General features: G+C 43.7%; 1 protein-coding gene across 1 annotated transcript in view; it reads left to right on the top strand.

Moving 5' to 3' along the window:
• Positions 1 to 16,877, top strand: part of LOC308298858 (secretory carrier-associated membrane protein 1-like) — a 42,745-nt gene extending 25,868 nt beyond the window's left edge. The window contains exons 5-9 of the mRNA XM_080742547.1: positions 4,613 to 4,741; positions 10,307 to 10,466; positions 12,281 to 12,382; positions 14,037 to 14,154; positions 16,521 to 16,877. Of these exons, the coding sequence (XP_080598673.1) occupies positions 4,613 to 4,741; positions 10,307 to 10,466; positions 12,281 to 12,382; positions 14,037 to 14,154; positions 16,521 to 16,670 (659 nt within the window). The 3' untranslated portion in view covers positions 16,671 to 16,877. The remainder of the gene's footprint in view (positions 1 to 4,612; positions 4,742 to 10,306; positions 10,467 to 12,280; positions 12,383 to 14,036; positions 14,155 to 16,520) is intronic.
• Positions 16,878 to 19,938: the final 3,061 nt, after the last annotated feature.

Here is a 19,938-nt window from a genome sequence, read left to right as displayed (position 1 = left end):
TGTGCATTATAAATGCAGACAGGATGAGAAGAACTCTGTGCAATGTGCGACTGTGACACACAAGCACAAGCTCTCTCAACATTGACATTGCGTTTGCGTCTATCACGCTCTGAAAACGCAATACCACAATCTGGGCTGAGAACATCACGCACAGGAACACGGCCACACAAATCAGACCTTTTAACCTTTGCTTCAGGCCGAAACCTTTCCAAACTAGGAAACAGAGCAGGCACTTTTACGGACTGACTCTGTTTTCCAGCTCTTTGGCAAGTAGGACAATTTTTTATGTACTCCGCCACGCTTCTTTTAACACGGGGCCAAAAGAACTTTTCCAAAACCCTATCGTACGTTCTACGCACACCCATATGCCCCGACTCATAGTGAGCAATGCGCAAAATGACCTCTTGGAGTTTGGAAGGAATGACAATTTGGAAAACAGGGTCTCCAATGAACCCTTGGCCACGTGGCCCACACTTGCGCAGCAGCACTCCATTCTCTATGAAGTAGCCATGTGCAAGATTTTTCACCTCACTTTTGGGGAGAACAAGATTGAACAGCTCTTTCAGTGTGGGATCGGCTTTCTGCTCCCGCACCAACTCAGACTGCGAAATGGACCTAGGAAGATTGCACAGATAGTCAGTTTCATGCTGGCCCTTCACATCATCAACTTTTGTTTGAATAGGCTGAACCACTGGTCGATGAGCAAAGACCCTCTCCCCTGCTACATCATTCCCCAGCACTATGGTCACCCCATTAACAGGTAGAGCTGGACGCACGCCCATTCGCACTTCACCTACAAACAGATCAGAACAGAGCATGAACTTGTGTACAGGACAATGAAAAACTGACATTTCCATGCCCAACACAGGAATGAACGAACCAGTATTGGTCACTCCAGAAAATGGCAGAACAGAGGCAAGGATAAATGAATTACACGAGCCTGTGTCTCGCAAAATAGTTACTGGCACCTTCTCCGGATTACCAATCAACGACACATGTCCCTTTGACACAAACGGCAAAAAGGCACTGGACACCTCCTCAGCACTAGGCTGACCAACCATGCCACCTGAAACTGACACAGCAAACGCAGACGGACTAGGCCTAACTGAGATGTTCTCATTACGTGACTCAAGCATTGCACACTCCTTTTTCCAGTGTCCTGGTTGGTGACAATAATGACAGACATTATCAGGGTTCTGTACGCCTCCAGCACGGCCACTAGGTCCGCTACCAGCCCCATTGGCCCTGCCAGGAACATACTTTCCCCCAACAACCTGTCCTGCCACTCTACCCCCAGATCCACCAGCATAACCCCGGTTGTCCGGAGCTACACTTTTGTGCGTCAATGCATAATCGTCAGCCAGCGCCGCCGCTTCAGCAGCAGTCTGAGCCTTCTGCTCACATATGTACACAGCCACATTCTCAGGGATTGAATTCTTGAATTGCTCAAGTACAATCAAGTCAGACAGGTCACCATAGTTCTCCACTCCTGAAGCTACACACCACCGATTAAAGTGCATTGTTAAATCACGAGCAAACTCCAGATAAGACTTATTTCCTCGCTGCCAGGTTCTAAAACGCTGGCGGTAAGCCTCAGGCACCAACTCGTAGGCTTTCAGCACTGCCGCTTTGACCACCATGTAGTCTGTACAGTCCTGTTTTGACAGCGAGGCAAATGCCTCCTGAGCACGACCAGTGAGAACACACTGCAACAGGACCGTGTGGTCCAAGTCACTCCAGCTCCGAGCGTCTGCCACCCGCTCGAACAGAGTAAAGAACACATCCACTTCCTTCTCATTAAACCTGGGGACCAAGCGAAAACTATTCAAGATGTTATCCTTGTCACCTGAATCCTCCTTCTTTGCGTCCCTCAACTTCCCATCTCTCACCAGACTGAGCCTTGCCGTCTCAATGTCTAGCCTTGCCATTTCTGCTCTGTGCCTCATCCTTTCCATCTCCAATTCCTTCTCTTTCAACTCCACTTCCTTTTCTTTCAACTGCACCTGAACCTGCAACTTTAGGTTTAGCAGTTCTTTCTGCTGCTCAAATGTCAAGCCAGCCCCAGAGGGCAAAATCTCCTCCACAACCAACTCATCATCCTTCGGAGGAGGAGTCAACACTTGCTGCTCATACAAATTAGCTCTGATGATAGATCTCATGTTCTCTTTCTTCCTTTTATCACCAATCTCAATTTGGTAGTGAGCTCCAATTTTAATGAGCTGGTCACTCGAGCAGGCATCCAACCTCTCCTCCGACGGAGCTGACCCAAACTCCTCCATCATGAACTCCAAACAAGAAAGAACAAAGATGGATAATTAATCCAAAGCCACCAGCACCAGACTGTAGGGCCTTTAAATGCACGCCAAAAAAAAAAAGAGCCAATTGCAAAAGAGCCAAAAAACCGAATGCAAATCAATTCTATTGAGCCTCCCCTTTAACTCCAAAAAAAAAACCTTTAACTTTAGGAGTTATAACTAGTCTTCAGGTTATAAGTATCCCAGCTGGAAAACTACAAAATATAAGTGCCCCTCTCTTTTAAACCCCCCACTTTAACTCCACCCAGCTGCCTGTGCTTGGGTAGCGGTGGGTACTGATGCACTGAAGGCCACCGCAAAGGCCTAGCTTATACTAGGAGTAGGAAGAGCAACTAGTGGCTGGTGACCCACATCTACTCTCTAGCCGTGCCCCCGAGACGGAGTATGCACACGCCGGTGCACACTCGCAATCTGCCAGCCGCACCTTGCACCTAAAACCACCCCTGGCCTAAACGCTTATTTAACCCCAGTAGCCCCACGCACCTCACAGGGACACCTATATAATAATAATTATATTTAACCAGCCAGGAAACGTTATTTTCTTTACTTAACCAGTACAAAAAAGACTAGAGTCGGCCCAACAAACTGATATGCAAAAACAAAAAAGGTGACTTACGTTTTTAAGTCTGGTGACCCTTTAACACACCTCTTAGACCTCTGAACGCTCCCCAACAAGCCTGAACATGGAATTCCCAACAGTGACAACACTTGGGAGATTCCCCAGTTCAACGGCTCCACCACCTTGCTACCACCAAGGGAAGGTGAGCCTCAGCTTGACCACGCCCCAAACGCGAGCACTTAAATAGTTAAGCTCTATATCTTACCGAATGTTGACTTTAGACGAGCCCCCATTTGTGATGGTCTGGCTCCAGGACCACCACAAAAAAGGGGAGACGACACAGAGGTAAATGCCAAAAAGGTGTGTTTTTATTTACAAAATGAATTAATTAATAGAATAAAGCAAGAATTATAGTTTCCAAATCATAATGGCAGGGAAACTAACTGCCCAGCTTCGAACTAAACTTAACTAAAGCAACATAAACAAAAACTAACAGCTGCTTTCTGAGGTGGCCTGCCGCTCCAGCGGCCTGGAGAGGACTGAGGAGAGAGAGAGTGTTAGTGAGGCAGGTCTTTTATAGTGTTTGGGGCGGCACTGGCCAGGTGTCTCCCCTCAGCTGATTGCCTCACGACTCCACCCTCCAATCCAGCACTGCAACAGGATGGTTAATGCAGGCACACACCCACCTAACCCTATAAGGCCCTAGGGGCCGTCACAACATGCACTAATTTATTTTATTAGTGCATGTGCACGCGCACATGCACGCGCTGCGCACACGTGCATGTGCGCTGAGGCTGCGGCCCAGCCTCAGCCAGACTCTGCCTCCAGCGGCCCCAAGGTAAATTGAGTTTGAGACCCCTGATCTATACTAAATACACTATAGCATGAGGAGTGTCCAGCGCGCCTCTAGCCTAGTTCAGGTCGGTCCGGTGCATCTCAGGAACGGGACTTGAATATATGGAAGGAGCGTACTGGAGCAGACACGGATAACAGGTTGTTGTATATACGTTTTCTCTTCAACATCTTTTCAGAGTAATCATCAGAGTAGTCCAGGCGTTTCGGGCAGTATTTTGATGGAATCGTGCACTTTATGAAAGAAGCATGACATTTGCCACACAGTTAGAACATGCCATATGGAACATTTTTGGCAATAGGGGCATCGCAGATTTGTCTTGGGAAACTTGTGGGAGCCAATACAAGTTGGGCTCTCATAGACTTTACTATAGAGTAAAATAATACAAAAAATAAATATGCTTTAAGTAGCATGTGAGGGGTCAGGGGTTTTTCGGGATTCTGAATCCAATGCAAATGTTTGTTTTCCCAATTTGAGGGAACCAATTTGAGGACCAATGCGATAGAACTGCACTCCAGTCCAGGTGCCAACTTGCAAAATGAAAATTGATTTTACAATATAAATTGGGGTCCCAGAAATTGAAATGTCACTAAATGAGGGGGGGAGGGGGTCTTCAGCCTATGTCAATTTGGGGTCTTTGATATGAAAAAGTTTGAGAGTCACTGGCATTAAGGGCTTAAACAAAGGAGGATAACTACATACAGTACATACAGTATATACAGTACATACAGTATATACAGTACATACAGTACATACAGTATATACAGTACATACAGTACATACCCAGCTGATAGCTTCCTGCTGGTGTGAGTAATGAGCCATATTGCCCTGCCTTCCACATTAGCATAAATTAATTCTATAGTTGTTGTGTTGTTGTTGTTTCAGGGCGTAAGAACAACTGGCCTCCTCTACCAGAGAAGTTCCCCGTTGGACCCTGCTTCTACCATGACATCACCGTGGACATCCCTGTGGAGTTCCAGAAGACCGTCAAGATCATGTACTACATGTGGATGGGTGAGATAGCAGCTTTTAGATCTGCTGTTTTAAAAATATATATCTTTTTAAAAGCGAACATTTGTAACTAAAACTCTGCTTCTGAGGGGGTCCCTGGAACAACATGTTTTGAGATGGGGGGTCCGTGGCCAATTACATGTACTTTCGGGGGTCCCTGACATGAAAAGGTTTGGGGTTGGCTGTTCGAATCCCGGCTCCTCCTGTCCACACATGTCCTTGGGCCAGACACTGAACCCCATTTTGCGACACAAACAAAACAAAAATATATATCCATGAATTCAAGTCTCCAAGGGGTGAGCAGTAATCAATAGGAAAAAAGTGTGTGAACTATCTCTTTACCACTCTGTCAGTGAGGTGATGTAGGCCAGTGGTTCTCAACCTTTTCAGGCCAAGACCCCCCAAATAATCATAGTTTAACTGGGGACCCCCCCCCCCCACCCTGACGAGCACTAAGAGTTGAGGCATTACATTTTGTATAGTCTCGCGTGGCCAGACTGTTGCCTCCGCGATTTGGTCAAATTCTCCCGGCATACAGTCTGGTAAAGGGAAATAGAAACGATGAGTGCGAGATGAAGCGGAAGTTAAGCCCCCTCGTCACTTCCGTTTCAGTCTCACATCGCACACATTTATCATTATATAAATAAAAATCATATAAGCATGTTTAGCTTGCTGCTTAGCAGAAATGACATTTTAAAATATATTTTCTTAAACGGTAATGCCCGTTTCCATTACTCGCCGTTAGGGAGCTGCTGTTCCAGACTCTATATAGCATTCAGAGATTGTGGAATAGTTGTCTGGCTACGCGAGACTACATTTTGCACAACACAGTTCTATTGTGAAAATAGCAGATCTACATGCTCACAACGCCTCACGCCGTGAGGCGTTGTGAGCATGTAGATCTGCTATTTTCACAATTTCTGCCTCTAATATTTGACAATATGGCCATTGTTTTTATTTTTTATTTATTTTTATTTTAGAGGTATTAAAAGGGTCTTAAAAGTCCTTAAATTGTCACTTTAGAAACATGCAGATACCTCCTATACACTTAAACTTTATGTTGGTTTGTTTACTGTTGTGTGAGGAAAACAATGTTGCACATTAAGTTAATCATCTGGGGACCCCCCACAACCCACAGGTTGAGAACCACTCATGTAGGCTACATATTGTGAACTATCTTCACCGGCTACGTATTCAGAGTGGAATGTAGGGAAGCACATGACCGGGGTCACGTGAAGCACCATGTGATCTCATTATGCGTGGGATCAGCTGACTGGCTGTCAACACTAAATGCTGCTCCACAGCATTTAGGTGTACAAGGTTTCCAGAGGACAGACAGTCAGGGACGTGCTGGCCATTGGGAAAAGCAGGACAACTCCCAAACGGCCGGTTCATTCCCGGCCTGGACCGGCCATTAGGAAACACATTGAAATAAAATGTCAGCCTTTGATCCATTGGGCGGCCAACAAAGCAAATCGTCACTGTCGGGCAGAAACCTCGTATCTCCAAGTTTCAAATGTGTAAGTTTTTTCACAAAGCAAAGCCCTGCTTCATCATACAAGGCCGTCGCACAAAAGTAGTGAAAACAGCAGATCTACAAGCACACAACGCCTCGCAGTGCGATGCGTTGTGCGAAACAGTTTTTCGCAGTGCGAAACAGTTTTGGACATACAAGGTTTCCACCCGACAACGACGAGATATAACTCATGTAATTGGCCCATTGGCTTGTCACTTTGTCACAAATCTTTGAGTAGCAGCAGCAGCGCTATAGAGAGAGATCTCTCTCTCTAGCGCGCAATGAGGGCCTCTACAACTCTTTTTCCCGGGCTGAATCAGGGGCCCAGCACGTCCCTGGCAGACACACAGGCAGGCAGACAGACAGACGGACGGACGGACGGACAGACGGACAGACAGACAGACACAGCCATTCCCCTGTTCAAGCACTTGTAGTCCGAGCGTTTCAGGCAAAAATCGTGCACTTTATGAAAGAAGCATGACATTTGGCACACAGTTAGAACATGCCATATGGAACATTTTTGGCTATAGGGGCATCGCAGATTTGTCTTGGGGAAACTTGTGGGAGCCAATCAAAGTTGGGCTCTCATAGACTTTACTATACAGTAAAATAATACAAAATAAAAATATGCTTTAAGTAGCATGTGAGGGGTCAAACTAGGTGTTTTTCGGGATTCTGAATCCAATGCAAGCATTTGTTTTGCACGAAAAACATTCCTTTCCGAGTGAAAAGTGACGACTTATCACTAAATCATAGTTTTATGGGGTCGTTTTTAGCCCAAGGAATGTTTTTCATGCAAAACAAATGTTTGGATTCAGAATCAAAAAACACCTAGTTTGACCCCTCACATGCTTCTTAAAGCGTATTTATTTTTTGTATTATTTTACTCTATAGTGAAGTCTGTGAGAGCCCAACTTTGATTGGCTCCCACAAGTTTCCCAAGACAAATCTGTGATGCCCCTATAGCCAAAAATGTTCCATATGGCATGTTCTAACTGTGTGCCAAATGTCATGCTTCTTTCATAAAGTGCACGATTCCATCAACATACTGCACGAAACTCCTGGACTATTGCACAGGGGAATGGCTGTGTCTATGTCTGTTTGTTAAGCCCCTATCATAGTCGGCACCGCGGTGATAAGCTATCCACCGCGGTGTAGTCTTTTTAAGTCATAAAACTACAACATTACGTCATTACTCGCGGTGAAGAGCTATCCACCGCAAACCCCGACACATCTCTCTGTTTTTACTATCAGACAGATCAGCCCATCACCCCGTTCACTGATTGGTCGATCTAGACCAGTCAGTCACAGTGATAGGACTTCACCGTGACTGACTATGATGGCCTCCACTTGTTTTCTCACTTTAGGTGGATAGCTGATCACCTAAAATTTGCGGTGAATAGCTCTTCACCCTGGACTCTGATAGAGGCTTCTGTCTGTCTGTCTGTCTGTCTGGCTGTCTGCCCTCTGGAAACCTTGTACACCAGTGGATTTCAATCTCTTTCACATCAAGGTCAATTATTTATTGAGCGTTTGAGCCATGGAACCATTTGATGACATTTAGCCTCTCATAAACCCCAAAACATAGAATATTCTGTCATCGTTGCACAAGATTTTGTCTACAAGTTCATGCTGTATTGTTGGTGCCAGCGGTTCTGAAAGTGGATTCCAGGGACTCTGTGGGTTCCTTTATGGGGGTCTAAACTCATGGTCTAAGACCCATACAATTCTGTAACTCTGACAATATACACAATGGAACCAAATGAACCCGTTAGGGTTCATTTGGTTCCATGTGTATACTGTCAGAGTTAAGGGGAGACCTTGACATTTGAAAGTTTGAGAAACACTGCCATAGGAGAGATAACAGACATGTTCTCCATTCTCTAATTGTGTAGACTTCTTAAATAATGCATTACATTTAGTAATGCAGATGATAAACAATAATTTAACTCTTGAGAGCGTAACATGAAACCAAATGGACCCGCTGGGGACCATCCTACTGAACAAATAAAAGGAATACAAGCGGAACATCCCTTTGTTCAAACAGGTAAAGTCAACACATGCAACTACCGTGCTCTTTCTTTACCGTCTGGTCTACTGTTTCCAGTGGATGGTGGCGATGTGTTGAGAGCTTGTAGATCTGGGGTCTTCAATGTTTTCAGGCCAAGGACCCCTTAGTTGAGAGAGAGATGAAGCAGGGACCCCCACAACCTGTTCATAGATTCCATATAGTTTCATTGTTTGACAGCACAATCATCAGTGTATTTTGGATTCATGTCAATTTGTGTTTTCATATATTTAACCACTTGAACCGTCAATACTTAATAAACTTGACCTTTCACTCTGTACTTAGTTCGCTCTTTTTCCCCTCTACACAAATCCTCTTTGCCAAAAACAGCCGATCTACAAGCTCACAAGTTGTGAGCTTGTAGATCGGCTATCTTTGGCTAAAGTTCTCAGAATATGGACGCTAGGATTCTAGTGGCTAATATAGAAAAGAAGAAAAACCGCTTATATCACACAAAGATTTGGAGGAACCCCTATGGTAACTCTGAGGACCCCCTAGGGATCCCGGACCCCCTGTTGAAGACCTCTGGTCTAATGGTTTGGTTTGGTCTGGTATATCTTCCTGGTGCCCTGGCCTCTCAGACGTGACCTTTGACCCCATCTATGTGGTTATGCTAGTGTCAAATTCCAGTGGGGGCTGTAGAATGCAGACGCCCTTATATGGTCGCTGTCAGCTGTGGAAACCTTGTACGTCCAAAACTGTTACTTATCAAGACATTTGAGAACCAAAAAAAAAAAAAAAACTTGTCCAATGGAGTTATTATTAAAGGACCAGTTCACCTCTGGGGAAACCAGATCTTATTTTATTGTTGTTTGGGACACGATCAACACAATCCTGAGTTATTTTTGTGTTCAATCTGTGTTTTGAGATATTTTAGTATTTCAGCATGAATGATGATGCATTTTGCATCATATGAGTCATCATGCAGCATCATATGATGCAAAATGCATCAATACAATAAGATCTGGTTGTCCCAGAGGTGAACTGGCCCTTTAATTCAGTTCAATTCAGATGAGCTTTATTGGCATGAGAAAACATACGTTTACATTGCCAAAGCAAGTGTCAAAATATAATATAAACTGTTGATATACAGGTGGAGGGAGTACAGCATTGTGTAAACAGAGCTATGTCACTTTTCGTTCTCAAAAGTCTAGTATCTCCCTTGTTCCATAGGGATATCCCTTTGGAGCGATGGTTAAGCTATTGGACTTTCACGTGGGAGGCCCGGGTTCGAAGCCCGGGTGGGGATGTCCGATTCACATCTGTTACAATGGTGCCGTGACCCGGATTGGGCTTCCGTGTAGGAGGAGGTCTAAAGGGGCGTGAGTGTGACGGAGAGAGTCGCAGCCCCAGCCTAAAGCCTCAAAAGTCTAGTATCTCCCTTGTTCCATAGGGATGTCCCTTTGGAGCAATGGTTAAGATATTGGACTGTCATGTGGGATGCCCGGGTTCGAATCCCGGGTGGGGATGTCCGATTCACCTCCATTACATATATATATATATATATATATATATATATATATATATATATATATATTATACCGGGTATAAAACTTTTTGAAACCAATAGCTGCAGGTGGTCCAGGTGGTCCCCAGCTAAATGATGGAGAGTTGTACTTGGTAACCAAATGGACCCTTATAGATCTGTAACTCTTCTTAAGAGTGTAAAATCAAGAGGTAAATTCATGTTAAACATCTGTATCACTTCATTTAGCTTCTTGTGGCTGCAAAAAAATGTCTAGCAAATGTCTAGCTTCAGAAATATCCAGCTCCGTGTAGCCGGCCGAATGTCATCAAATGGTGGTTCTGTGACTCCAATGCTGAATAAATAATGGACCTTGATGTGAAAAAAGGTTGAAAACCCATGCAGTAGTTTGATCAAGTTGGAGCGTTAATTTATAAAATAAAACCACGACGAGTTAAAATGTGGAGATGTGGAGGTTTCCGGGGTTTGTTTTTCATTTGTACTGCGCTTCCCCTCCAGCCCACGCGGGGACGCTGTTTGCCAACCTGTTCGGCTGCCTGGCGTGGTTCTGTGTGGACGCTACGAGAGGAGTGGACTTCGGTCTGGCCATCCTGTGGCTTCTGCTGTTTACACCCTGCTCCTTCGTCTGCTGGTACCGACCGCTGTATGGGGCCTTCAGGTACACACACACACACACACACACACACACACACACACACACACACACACACACACACACACACACACACTGCTGGTACCGACCGCTGTATGGGGCCTTCAGGTACACACACACACACACACACACACACACACACACACACACACACACACACACACACACATAGCCCCATATAGAACCTCACCCGTCGCTGCATACTGTTGTGCTCCGAGATGAGGTCCTACAAAGATGGCGTAGCGATCGCTGGACTGCCGCAACGAGTTGGAAAACACTCAAAACGAAATTTTATCCAAAAAGTAAAGGTAGTTCCGAGCTCTCAGACTGTGATTACCTAACCTCGGTAAATAAAACAAGAACCACGGCGTTGGGAAAACGGTTTAAATCGCTTATTTAGTCTCATTAAATTCAGAAAAGCCCCCAGCGGCAGGTGCCAGTACTGCATCTTTCCCATTGTAGCAGATACAGGCAACTGCCGCCGGGGGAGTTCCAGTTGAATGGGAAAACATTACAAAACCAGCGATTTAAGGGGTTGTTTCATGCCGTAGTTCATGTTTTATGTACCGAGGTTAGGTAACCACAGTCTGGGAGCTCGGAACTACCTTTACTTTTTGGATAAAATGTCGTTTTGAGTGTTTTCCAACTCGTTGTTGCGGCAGTCCAGCGATCGCTACGCCATCTTTTTAGGACCTCATCTCGGAGCACAACAGTATGCAGCGACGGGTGAGGTTCTATATGGGGCTAACACACACTGCTGGTACCGACCGCTGTATGGGGCCTTCAGGTACACTGCACCGGGCCTTATAATTCCTTTGCCATCATAGAAATCAGTGCACAGGGGAGGACAGTGTTCATTTTGAAAGCAAATTCTGATTTAGTCGTAGTCTCAGTCTTTTGAATAACACACATTTAGTTTTAGTCGAAAGGGTCTATCATAGTCCAAGGTGAAGAGCTATCACCTCAGTTTTCTGAAATCGTTTAGTCTTAATCTTAGTCTTAAGACAAAATATCAAAGTCTTTTAGTCTTCTTAGTCTTGATGCTGTGCAGCAAAGATTTAGTCTTAGTCTTTTGAAATCATTTAGTCTTAGGACTAAGTCAACAAAATTAACATTGCATGAGGCTGTGTGGCGTAGTCACCTCACAGCTAGAAGGTCCTGGTTTGATTCTCGCCGGGAGACGCTGTGGGCGTGTTCTCTCCTCTGCGTCATCAGTGCCCACACCCTAGGTGGGGTTGGTGTAAAAGGGCCTTTCCAGATAAGAAGCGGCTTGCTCACTCCTCATGCACTGAAGGAAGCATGAGCTCAGTTCAGGGCTCTGCCCAGGTTGGCAGGGGGAGAGCAGAGCCCAGGATTACAGCTTAGGCAACTGGCACTGATGGGTGAAAAATGGGTTATCTTAGGATAAAGAGAGAAATAAAATGGCACATGACCCGAGAAATCAGCTGTAATTTCCTCATTTCCAACCTGTTGCACATGGAACACACTGTGAAGTTTTTTTTTTACAAAATGTTATTGTACAGTAGCTGGTACGGAAAAATAATGCCATTGTTGCATACAATATACCAAACGTTATGCACATGTACAGCTGAGGATGCTGTTTTCATTCTCCTTGCTCTTTTGCCTTTTGCACTCTTTCTTTCCTAAGTCATTATTATTTATCTAAGATGTGTTGTGTTCTTTTTGTTCTACCACTGCATTGTCTGAAAGGAAGCCGAACAAAAATAAGTTTTACTCTTATGTACCTGTACAAAAGATGTAACAATAAAGTACAACCTTGAACCTTGAACCTTCTATGTGTTCTATATCTGTGTTTACAGGAGTGACAGTTCCTTCAGGTTCTTCGTGTTCTTCTTCGTCTACATCTGTCAGTTTGGGATCTACGTCATGCAGTGCATCGGGATCAGTGGATGGGGAGCCAGGTGAGAATACCTGATCTACAAGCATAACGTTATTACACTGGGGAGCCAGGTGAGAATATCTGATCTACAAACATAATGTTATTACACTGGGGAGCCAGGTGAGAATATCTGATCTACAAACAATGTTATTACACTGGGGAGCCAGGTGAGAATATCTGATCTACAAACATAACGTTATTACACTGGGGAGCCAGGTGAGAATATCTGATCTACAAACATAACGTTATTACACTGGGGAGCCAGGTGAGAATACCTGATCTACAAACATAACGTTATTACACTGGGGAGCCAGGTGAGAATATCTGATCTACAAACATAACGTGATTACACTGGGGAGCCAGGTGAGAATATCTGATCTACAAACATAACGTTATTACACTGAGGAGCCAGGTGAGAATATCTGATCTACAAACACAACGTTATTACGCTGGGGAGCCAGGTGAGAATATCTGATCTACAAACATAACGTTATTACACTGGGGAGCCAGGTGAGAATACCTGATCTACAAACATAACGTTATTACACTGGGGAGCCAGGTGAGAATCAACCTTTATTTACTCTGGAGAAGACATTGAGGTCGCCCTCATTTACAGTGGAGATGCTGCGATATAAATTTTTCATCATCGATACGATATACGATATGAAAGCATCTAATTCGATACGATTCCGATATGGACCGATACGATACAGCACATCATTTTAAGTCTTTCTATGATGTCTGATATCAGGCAGGCAGCACACTTTTATAAATGTACTATTTATTTATGATATCGAAGTCTGGAATGTTAAAAAAGGGTATTTGTTTATTGTTCCACTAGTTTTACAATCTTTATGAAAATAGCCGATCTACAAGCCCACAACATCTTGCAGCATGACATGTTGAGAGCTTGTAAATCTGCTCCCTTTCCCTTATGACGTTTTTTTTTTTTTTTTCCCTGGCACACACACACATAGGAAGACGCTCAATTTGGAGGAGGCGTTGTTTCCTTTTATCCATGATTTATGTCTGCTTTGTTTGACAAGAATGTCAACTATACTGTATGCAACAACTGTTACAGGGATTGCATATCGATGTGATCGGTGATCAGCTTGTATGACAGTATATAGCCTGAATGTTGGACATGTTGTATTGATTCACTTTCAGTTCAATACAAAGCCTGAACCTGACAAGTATGTCTGTCATTCTCATTAGTATTAAGCACTCTATACTTTCAAACACATTCTGACGTCTATGCACTTTAGTAAGGTTACACCCCGCCACTCCGTCATGTCTCCATTCCGACTCTCACCCTATCTCTAACCCTTACCCTAAACTTAACCTCTATGGAAGTGTCGCCATTCCGACAATAAGAAGTCAATTTCTGAGTGGCGACATGTCGGAATGGAGAGCGACACCACTTTAGTAACTGTCTGTTGTTTCATATTATCTGACTGCACTGGCAGTGTTTATGTCCTTTGTACGAGGCATCCTTGTACTTCTGTTCATGTGGACAATGAACATACATAAACATTTTGTGTGTGTGTGTGTGTGTGTGTGTGTGTGTGTGTGTGTGTGTGTGTGTGTGTGTGTGTGTGTGTGTGTGTGTGTGTGTGTGTGTGTGTGTGTGTGTGTGTGTGTGTGTGTGTGTGTGTGTGTGTGTGTGTGTGTCTCAGTGGGTGGATCTCAGCTCTGATGGCGCTGAATAAAAGCGTCCCGGTGGGAATCATCATGATCCTGATCGCCCTCCTCTTCACCGCGCTGGCCGTCATGTCTCTCATCATGTTTAAGAGGGTAGGAAGCATGTTTATGACCTAAACATCATGTTTATGACCTAAACATCATGTCCTAAACATCATGTTTATGACCTAAACATCATGTTTATGACCTAAGGAGAAGGAGTAGAATATGCACATCCCCACAACGTTGTATACGGTGCTGGATCCATGTTTATTACCTAAACATCATGTTTATGACCTAAACACTGTTACTGAACAAACACTATACCATGTTCAAGAGGGTACGAAGCATGTTTATGACCTAAACATCATGTTTATGACCTAAGGAGTAGAATATGCACATCCCCACAACGTTGTATACGGTGCTGGATCCATGTTTATGGCCTAAACATCATGTTCAAGAGGGTACCAGGGTTCCCACGGTCATGACATTCCGGGAAATACTTTGAAATTAGAAAACCCCCTTTTTTTCTCTCACTGGAAAAAGGTTTGGAATTGATCGAGGGTCCTGGAAGGTCCTGGAGAAATATTTGTCTAAGCATTGTTTTGGCTATTGATTTTGCTAATGTATGTGACATATTTACAAGCTCGACGCGTAGATACTGATAGCTTGTAGATCTGTTCCTTTGCCACGTGACCCAAACCTGTGAAGTGCAACCCAAGTTATTCAGAGCAACACGTGAATCAATCAGCTGAGGAGGCATGAGCAGTTCAACTCCTAGTTATGATATATGGGTTGAACTGCTATCCACCATGTCCTAGGATAGATAGGTGATGTAGAAAATAATTTGGCACACATTTGGAATTGGAATTATACCATAATACCATTCTATGCTTTATCTTTGCGCTGAATGATTGTTATATAGGCCTGGAAATCGGGTTGAATATTATGGAAATGTTTTGGAAATGTATTGGTAAAAATGTGTGGGAACCCTGAGTTACGCAGCATGCTTATGACCAGAACAGACGATCTACAAGCTCACAACGCCTCTCATCTCCACGTGTCGTCAGCTTGTAGATCGGCTATGTTCACACGCCGTGGTTAAAGGGGCTTTATATTGTTTAGGTTAAAGTCCAATCAGTTCTCTCTCCTGATTGGATGACATTGGTATCCTGACCTGGACATCTATGTTCTCTTTACTAAATAGCAGCAGAGACATGGAGCCTGCTGCTACTGAACAAACACTCTATAGCCAGAGTCGGCAACCTTTTTAAAATGAAGTGACATGTTTTGTTCATTTATGTTCATCAACATTCTGTAATATTTTGATTGTCAGGACATTGTTATAAGGATCATTAGACTCAGATCAATAACCCACCTATCTCCCTGACTCCCTCCCCAGTCAGAGTTCAGAGTTTGAATGGATGTAGAATCATGTGCAGGATGTAATTTGCTGCAAATTGGGTGACTTAATGTAATTGACCACGTTTAAAACAATATTAGATTTTAAAATATAAATCCTCTCTCTCACACTTCTGCCAGTGTACCAGTGATCACCCTCCCATGTGCCAATGTTGGCACCGTGCCTAAGGTTGCTATCACAACCATAGACTGTAAAAAATATATGGACAGTGTGAAGCCATTGGTTTCTATGCAGCGCAAATGACGCATTTTGGGTCCTTGGCATGGGTGTTGCCATCATAGATTGTAAAGGCACCAGAGGATGCTATTGGCTGCCAACAGTCACATGCAACCGCAAGGATACTTGGGTCGGAGCCTCCCGAAATACAGCACACGAAGAAGAACACAGCCGGCTGGTATCAGTTTAGTTGGCCACGCCCCCCCCCCCCCCCCCCCCCACCCCCCCCCCCGCAACTTTATCATCACTTTTAATATAAATGGGACCTTATTTTCACAAAACGCATATCATCGTGATTGAAAGGCAATTTTTAACTAGCGATATGAACCATAAAGTATGTATGAAAATGTTAATTAAGGTTAGAAAACGAAAGGGGAAAATGAATGGGATCCAATGGAGAACAATTCTTTTTTGCGGCCAATCATAGTAAGTTTTAGTTCCGTATTTGAATCATTTTAAATCGGCGGAACTATGCCCCTGATCACAACATATATATAGCTATTTAACACTTGTTTTAACAGCAAATACATGTAGCTTGCAACCTCGTTATAGTGGTTAACAAACTGCTATTTCATTATGTTAGGTTAAACAATTCTATCTTTATGTATTCATCTCATTCTCCGCTCTCTTTCTCTCTCTCTCTTTCTCTCTCGTTTAATCCCCCCTCTCTCTCTCTCTCTCTCTCTCTCTCTCTCTCTCTCTCTCTCTCTCTCTCTCTCTCCCTCTCCCTCTCTCCCCCTCTCCCCCCCTCTCTCTCTCTCTCTCTCTCTCTCCCTCTCCCTCTCTCCCCCCCCCCTCTCTCTCTCTCTCTCTCTCTCTCCCCCCCCCCCCCCTCCCTCAGGTCCATGGTATGTACCGTACGACGGATGCCAGCTTTGAGAAGGCCCAGGCTGAGTTCGCCACGGGCGTGATGACCAACAAGACGGTCCAGACGGCCACGGCCAACGCTGCTGCCAGCGCCGCCCGGGGCGCCTTCAGGGAGCCCATGTGATTGGTCCCCGTCCGCTTCCGTCCAATCAAATCCCTCCCTCCTCCTACCACTGCTCTGACAGCCAGCTTGACTCCGCCCACCCAGGCTATTAGAAAAAAAAAAGAATCCTCCTCAAACGCTTTAGGACATTTGGTTCCCCACGTGTTCTTCTAGACCAGTGGTTCTCAACCTGTTCAGGCCGCGACCCCTAAAATAATCATCTTTTAACTGGGGACCCCTAAAATAATCATGTTTTAACTGGGGACCCCCAGAATAATCATATTTTAACTGGGGACCCCCCCCCCCCCCCCCCCCCCCCACCCTGACGAGCACTAAGAGTTGAGGCATTGCATTTTGTACAACACGGTTCTATTGTGAAAATAGCTGATCTACATGCTCACAACTTGCGTTGCGAGGCGTTGTTAATTTCTGCCTCTAATATTTGACAATTTGGCCAATGCTTATTTTTTTTATTTTAGAGGTAGGGTTGGGTATCGTCTGTGATACTTTTAATGGTATCGATCGCATTACGTCAATACTATCGAGTATCAGTTCACGTAAAAATGAACTATACCTCGTTTCGATACTCTTGAACACACCCCTGGCCGGTCGCATCTGTAACAGTTGGGCTACTGAGAGTTTAATGACTTTGGATTTACTAGGCTACTCTCGTTACTGTGGAAAATAGCCGACAGTAGCCTATAATGTTTATTATTATGATTATCAACTGTCTATACTGTACAATAGCAGCCATAACAGTAATAGTAGTCACATCAACTACTCTACTACTAGGCCTACTTGACATGAAAATGGCTGAATAACTGGCTTAATAACCTATTTTGGTGTATAAAATAGCCCATAGAAAAAGTCAAATGATAATTATAATAATAATAATACGTATCGAAAGAATAAAAAGTATCGAAAAGGGTATCGTATCGATTCCAAGGTATCGAAAAAGGTATTGTATCGATTCAAAGGTGAACGATACCCATCCCTATTTAGAGGTATTAAAAAGTCCTTAAATTGTCACTTTAGAAATGTGCAGATACCCTCTATACACTTAAACTTTATGTTGGTTTGTTTACTGTTGAGTCAGAAAACAATGTTTCACATTAAGTTAATCATATTCTCCGACCCACAGGTTGAGAACCACTGGTCTAGGGGACCGCCGGGGGGTCCAAAAGGGGACCACCTGGGGGGTCCAGATGGGACCCACAATGGGTCTGTATAGATTACACAGAGGTTGGGAATCACTGCACGGAACTATCCTGGCTCCCTCAGTCTGCACTGTATAAAAACCCTCTGCATGAAGTCATTCAATGTCATTGATGAGATAATGACCAGATTATTTCATAAGCCCTCGACGCCATCGGCGAGATATGACGAGAATTAATCTTTTATCGCTGTCTAACGAGTCCTCGCTCTTGTCCCGCCTCTGAAAACACCGTATCCTCCGGTCCCCCACGAGGCCAGATGTGGCTATTTCTGTATCTGGAAATGATCTCTGCATCCGTTTTCCCCTCGAGTTTCTTTGCAGTAACATCAAGCAGCATTCAAACGAGCCTAGCAATGGAGTGGATTATTACTGTATCCCTGTCACTTTGTTTTCCTCCCAGATCCGTCCACTGTCAACGCTGTTTATTTGGACATCGTATAACACACGTCCGCAGATGGTAGAAAATACCGTAAGAGCCTGGCAGTTGGCGTTTATAGAATGAATTTAATCCTGACAGTTACATTAATTTAACTCTGAGAGTGTGCAAATGGAACCAAATGGACCCATAAGGGTCCATTTGGTTCCATTTGTACACTCAGAGTAGAACCAAGTTTCATTTGACCTAAGTCTACACAATTAGAGAATGTTGTGTTATTTTGGTCAGCATTTGCCTGTTATCTCTCCTATGGTACCAACATCAACACAGCATGGAATTGTGGACAAACTCTTTATCCAGCGACAACAAAACATTCAGTTTAGGTCTGAGAGGCTAAATGACATCAAATGGTGGATCCGTGGCTCAAACGCTGAAAACAACATATTGGTCCTTGATATGAAAACAGCTGAAAACCACTGGATTAGATGAATACCAAACTATTCCTTGGTTCAGTGTAGGGCTGGGCGATATGGAAAAATACAATATCACCATATTTTCCCAAGCTGTATCACGATACATGATTTTATCACGATTCTGTTTCACATTGTTTTTTATGGTTATTTTTCAAGTTACTTGACAAAAACTAGACTCTCTGGGTTCCTTTTGGGAGGTCTAAATTGAACTTTACAACTATGTAACTCTGACAGTATACAAATGAAACCAAATGGACCTTTACGGGTCCATTTGGTTTCATTTGTATACTGTCAGAGTTAAGTGGAGACCTTGACATTTTTTAAGTTTGAGAACTACTGATTTAGACCAAAATGCAGGTTTAAATTGAATTCTGCAACGAATCTCTGTATTAACGATTAAACAGGATTTCTTACAAGGCTCCCTCAATTGTATCACGATATATACGATACCTCTGAAAAGGCATATCGTGGAGACATTGTATCGTCTCAACGATAATTATCACCATATCGCCCACCCCTAGTTCGGTGTTTGGTTGTTGAATCATCTGGTAGTTTGGTTTGGGGGGGGGAAAACCCTGAACCAACCAGATGATGCAAGAGGCAGTGCATTCCCCCACGACTAGTCGCTCTTAAAACGTTCTACTTTTCTTCAGTTGATTTGAATAGTTTTAATGTGAAGTTAATTAGTGGATCATCTGCATAATGTAGGCCTTCTTATTCTTGTCAGCTGGATTGAGCAGCGTTCTAAGCCTTAATGTGCTTATTATTATGTGTAACCTTGTGTACATTGATACGGTGTCTACTGTAGAGGAGGCTTTGCTAGATGAGGAAACACTGACCCCTAGGGGAGTGACTTGGTACTGTCGAGGATGAATGCTGTGCATTCTTATACATGTTTTTTGCCTTTACACTTCGACAGATTAGATTAGATTCCCCCCGAAAAAGATATATATATTTGAAGAAATGTAAGACTTCTCCAATTACCAAGTTAAGGATGAAAAATACCTTGTGTTTAACATATTATTTATTAGGTTCACATATCGGTTTATTTTCTTTCTGTATGATTAGATTTTACAAGTTTGTCATCTGTTTTCAATTATTATGTTTGTTTTTTTTGCCTTCATCCGATTCTTTAAGATGTGACACGACACGGAGTGTTACAGAAATGCAAATTTCCAATCATTCACGAGAGCAAACTTCATAGATGATCTTATCTTTACATCT

Source organism: Nannobrachium achirus (genome assembly GCF_963921795.1).
Source record: "Nannobrachium achirus genome assembly, chromosome: 15".
In the NCBI taxonomy this organism is placed as follows: Eukaryota; Metazoa; Chordata; class Actinopteri; order Myctophiformes; family Myctophidae; genus Nannobrachium; species Nannobrachium achirus.
This window is presented reverse-complemented; position numbering and strand designations above follow the sequence as displayed.